The 4,745-nt window shown below is 34.5% G+C and overlaps 1 protein-coding gene across 2 annotated transcripts in view; it reads right to left on the bottom strand.

The window, feature by feature from the left end:
* Positions 1-4,745, bottom strand: part of TM2D1 (TM2 domain containing 1) — a 50,920-nt gene that overhangs the window by 14,999 nt on the left and 31,176 nt on the right. For both annotated transcript variants that reach the window (XR_824731.1, XM_010833914.1), the window contains exon 5: positions 2,932-3,005. Coding sequence is in view for 1 of the 2 variants with exons in the window: in XM_010833914.1 (XP_010832216.1) it covers positions 2,932-3,005 (74 nt within the window). In the remaining variant the exon portion in view is untranslated. The remainder of the gene's footprint in view (positions 1-2,931; positions 3,006-4,745) is intronic.

Here is a 4,745-nt window from a genome sequence, read left to right as displayed (position 1 = left end):
CACATCCGAGGTTATTAACATTTCTCCCGGCAATCTTGATTCCAGCTTGTGTTTCTTCCAGTCTGGCGTTTCTTCCAGTCCAGCGTTTCTCATGATGTACTCTGCATATAAGTTAAATAAGCAGGGTGACAATATACAGCCTTGATGTACTCCTTTTCCTATTTGGAACCAATCTGTTGTTCCATGTCCAGTTCTAACTGTTGCTTCCATAAATTAGTGTTTTAAAATTTTCAGACCTGCCTTATGAATAACTATATACACAGCTGCTGCTAAGTTGCTTCAGTCGTGTCCGACTCTGTGCGAACCCATAGATGGCAGCCCACCAGGCTCCCCCAACCTTGGGATTCTCCAGGCAAGAACACTAGAGTGGGTTGCCATTTCCTTCTCCAATGCATGAAAGTGAAAAGTGAAAGTGAAGTCACTCACTGTGTCCGACTCTCAGCAACCACCTGGACTGCAGCCTACCAGGCTCCTCTGTCCATGGGATTTTCCAGGCAAGAGTGCTGGAGTGGGGTGCCATTGCCTTCTCCAATATACATAGCAGTTATACACAAAGTTGCGTATAACCGAAAAACTGTATCACTGATTTAAACTCTGTTGAACGCACACAACAAATAAATTCATTCTACGTATTGTTTTATACCATTCATTCACACAGTGCTATTTGCGTATTTTTTAAGAAAAAACTTCAAAAGTTTACTAACAGATAAACTCATGAAAGCATTTTTAGTAAGTATAGATATATTTAAAGCTTACTTACCTTAGTAATATATGCATTATACTTTATATTGTTTCAGTTCAAAGATGAAATAACCAGACCTATTTTTTTAAGGAGGATTTTCCTGGATTTTTCTTATAAACACTGTGAAGTAAAGTATGTTTTTATAAGTCTTGAGTTCATGCACAATATAGTTCTGGGATCACAGCCCAAAAGAAAAAACACTGCAATTCATTGATGAATAATATTTAATGGTAAAAAGAAAAGAATTAGGGATGGAGAAAATAAAGAAGAAAAGAAGAATAAACAAAGATGACAGAATGTAAAAGGTTTATGAGAAATTGAAAAAGTATATCCAAGACAAAAATATTAACATAATTTATGATATTTATAGTAACAACTTACTTGACTGAAAAAATAATTATCTAAATCTAATACAGTCAACATCACATGTCAAATATATTAAACAACAGGTAGAATAAGGCTATATATCTTACTTGGCTACTTTTGAAAAATGATTAATTTTTCCCTGGTCTGAAAGCAGTCTACAGTGGTCATCCCTATTAAAATGTCTTATTTAGGGAAACCTAGTGTAGAAATTCAAACATTCTAAATCTCCCTCAATAATTTGTCAATGTGATAGTCTCAATTCTAGATATTTAAGAAAAGAACTATTAGTTCTGAAAAGTTCATGTATATGTGTACCAGAAAATAGTGGTTGAATCAACAAATAAGCTCTATAATTTGACATAAATAAAGCTACAAAGCACTGATATCACCAAAGAAAGAACCTAGTGTGAAATATTAACTAAATGGTTGGGTTTTAAAGACATTGAATTCTGTATACCTTAAAGAATCCCAATAGTACATTAAATTCCTTGGATCCTTATTTAAGTGAGAAACCCATTTCCAAGCATATGTGCAGAAGAACCTTAGCCTCTTCATGCCTGCTTGCCTGTCCCACAGTCAGAGAAGGCAGGATATTTGGTTAGGCATATGTTTATGAATAAAGACAGGAAAATTCCAACTTTAAAACCAAATATTTTCCTTGTTTAATTCTGGTATCTTATTGGTCCATATGTTGCCTCCTCCTCACAGTATGGTCCCCTCCTCACAGTATGTTACCAAAAGTCTCCTAGATTTTGACTTTTTTAGAGCATAAGGATAACATCAAGCAGACAGAATTAAGGAATGGAAATACTGTATGAAAAAGAAGAGCAAAACTGAAGATAATCTCAATACACACTGACACACTTGCTGGAGAATTAGGTGCTCCATAAATGCTTACTGAAAGGATGTTTTGTGACATTTGTTGTGATAAATTCATCTCTTCTCTAATTTAAGAATCCCCCTGAGTTAACCACAACCAGTTCAGTATAATTTAATAGGAAATATCTGGTGGACTTTTGAATGCTTAAGGTTAGCATTCCACGAACCTCTGCAGCAGGAGAAAATGAGGCTAACACAGAGAAACAGAGATGAAGAGGAGGGGAGTGGTGAGCACATTTGACTGTATGGATTTGGTCTTGTCCAATACCAGCCCCACTCCTGGATTTTCCAGAGCGCTCCCAGACATTCCTGTTTTCTTTTTAGGCTGCAGCTTGCTGGATTTCAGTTTCTACAATATGCAACCAAGAGAATACTAGTATAGAGAACCTGTCCAGTGCAAAAGAAAATTTGGTTTCTGCCTCTACATATTCATATGTAAATACAAGACTCCCACCAGTATCCTTTTACAGTGAGTGACAATGCAGCTGTAACAGGAAAAGAGACAATAAGTTGGAAATATTTATAACCTTAATCCCTCTTAGAGGTTCATAATACAAATCTTTAAGCTTCTGAGAAATTCTCCAGTAAAGAAATCTGTATCTCAGTTGCACTCACATTTACAAATCATACTTGAGCACAGATCCTTAACTAATACAATATTGTAAAGTTTAAAAATAAAATAAAATTAAAAAAATAATAAAGAGAAATAAAACCTTTTCTCTATTAAAAAAAAAAAAAGAAGAAGTTCTTATGTCTTTTAGAACTACTAATTGAGCACAGGTTGGAAAATGCTACTTGAAAACATGGCCATGGATCCTTTAGATCTAGCATCTGAAGAAAAATGAAAAAGCATTCCTACCTGCTTTCTAACATACTTAAAATGTACCTCAGAACTCAAATTTGAATGTAAAAGTAGTTCATCTTCTAGATTGAAACTAACTCACCTGCATTGAAATAAGAATGAAATCAATTAGGCTCCCAATTCCACAAAACCCCACAGTGCAAAACTTTAACAAACCTAGAAAAGAAGGTAAAGTCATTTACAACCTGGAAAACCTTATAAATATTAATAAACTTTTCCATTTCCCAATAAATCATTACATATACCACAAATGCTTTATATCAAGAGTATAAAATTAACACTTAAAAAAAAATCAAATCTTCACCTAAAAATATGAGAAAAGTTTAAAAGACCCTCTAGATAGAAAAACTACAAAAAATGATTCATTCACTTAAACAATACAATCTGAAGTAAAAACTCAATGTAATCTTACAAAATTTCTTAAAAGAAAAGGCCTAAGAAAATAAATCTTTAAATCTCAGCACACAGAGTTACAGAACATCTTTTAGTCCTAAACCCTTATATATGTACACTTAATACACTGTAGATACAAATTTTAATATATATTTATAGTAGAAAGTTAAATACTGTCAAGGCATAACAAAGTAATCTGGAAAAAATACACCGATCTTTTAACTAAGTAGCAAAATGCTATTAGTAACCTAATTATCTTCAATTTATTCTATACATTTTTCCTAAGCATCTTATGTTTCTTATTAGCTCTATAGTCAAAATCACCAATTCTGTGTACATCTCTGTCCTTGGCTCCAACCTTAGAGCTACAGTACTAAACCAGATGATAACAGAGCATAGAATCTAGGACATATAATAATACAACATAAAAACATGATGATGAAATCAGAAGAGGCAGATTGAGGGTGGAGGGTGGGATGAGTAATCTCTCTCCTATATTTAAACCTGAGCTGCTCTCCAGACATCCCATTTGAGATATAAAGATGATATGAAGCAAGACTCTTCGTGAAAGGGTAGTTCTAAGCATCAACTACAAACAGATGCCAGCTAAAATTGTAAGAATGGATGAGATCACCTCCTGGCACACATTTGGAAATATACAAGTAAGACTGAAATATGTGGGTAAATTAGATGATTTCCCACCCCCCCCATTAGTATTAGATATACAGTAGAACAATGTTCTAAGTACTGGGATAACACATGCTGGAAATAATTTCCAAAATATTAAAATATAGATACTACATAAAATAATGCTTTTGGTTCTCTTCAAAACACTTATCACCTACCTCATATTTTACATTTGTTTACCATCTGTCTCATGAAAGTCCCCTTAGAGAAGGGTCTTTTATCTGTCTTGTTTACTTCTGTGTCCTTAGTACCTACAACATTGCCTGGCACATGGGAGATGCTCAATATTTGTTGAAATGAATAAGTTCTCTCAACCTTTCTGTTTCCTAAAGATCCTGAACTTTTTATTCACCACCTTACACAATAATTCCTTTAATTATTTTTTCCATTAATTGCACTTTATTATAGCTGTCCAAGGAAATTCATTCATTCAGTACATGTATTATATCCATTCACTCATTTATTTCTGAATTGCATTCCTCTTCACAGAGTATTTTGGAAATATCACAGTTTCCCTTCCTTCAATTTGTTTATAAAAAGAACATTAAGAATGGATCATGGACTTCTCTGGTGGTCCAGTTCAATTTGGTCACTCAGTCGTGTCCAACTCTTTGTGACCTCATGGACTGCAGCATGCCAGGCTTCCCTGTCCATCACTAACTCCCAGAGCCTACTCAAACTCATGGCCATCGAGTGGGTGATGCCATCTAACCATCTCATCCTCGGTTGTCTTGTTCTGTTCCCACATTCAATCTTTCCCAGCATCAGGGTCTTTTCCAATGAGTCAGTTCTTCCCATCAGGTGGCCAAAGTATTG

The sequence above is a fragment of the Bison bison genome, unplaced genomic scaffold (assembly GCF_000754665.1).
Source record: "Bison bison bison isolate TAMUID 2011002044 unplaced genomic scaffold, Bison_UMD1.0 scf7180017863957, whole genome shotgun sequence".
Classification (NCBI taxonomy): Eukaryota; Metazoa; Chordata; class Mammalia; order Artiodactyla; family Bovidae; genus Bison; species Bison bison.
Note: the sequence above shows the minus strand (reverse complement) of the source record. Positions and strands in the feature narration are given on the sequence as shown.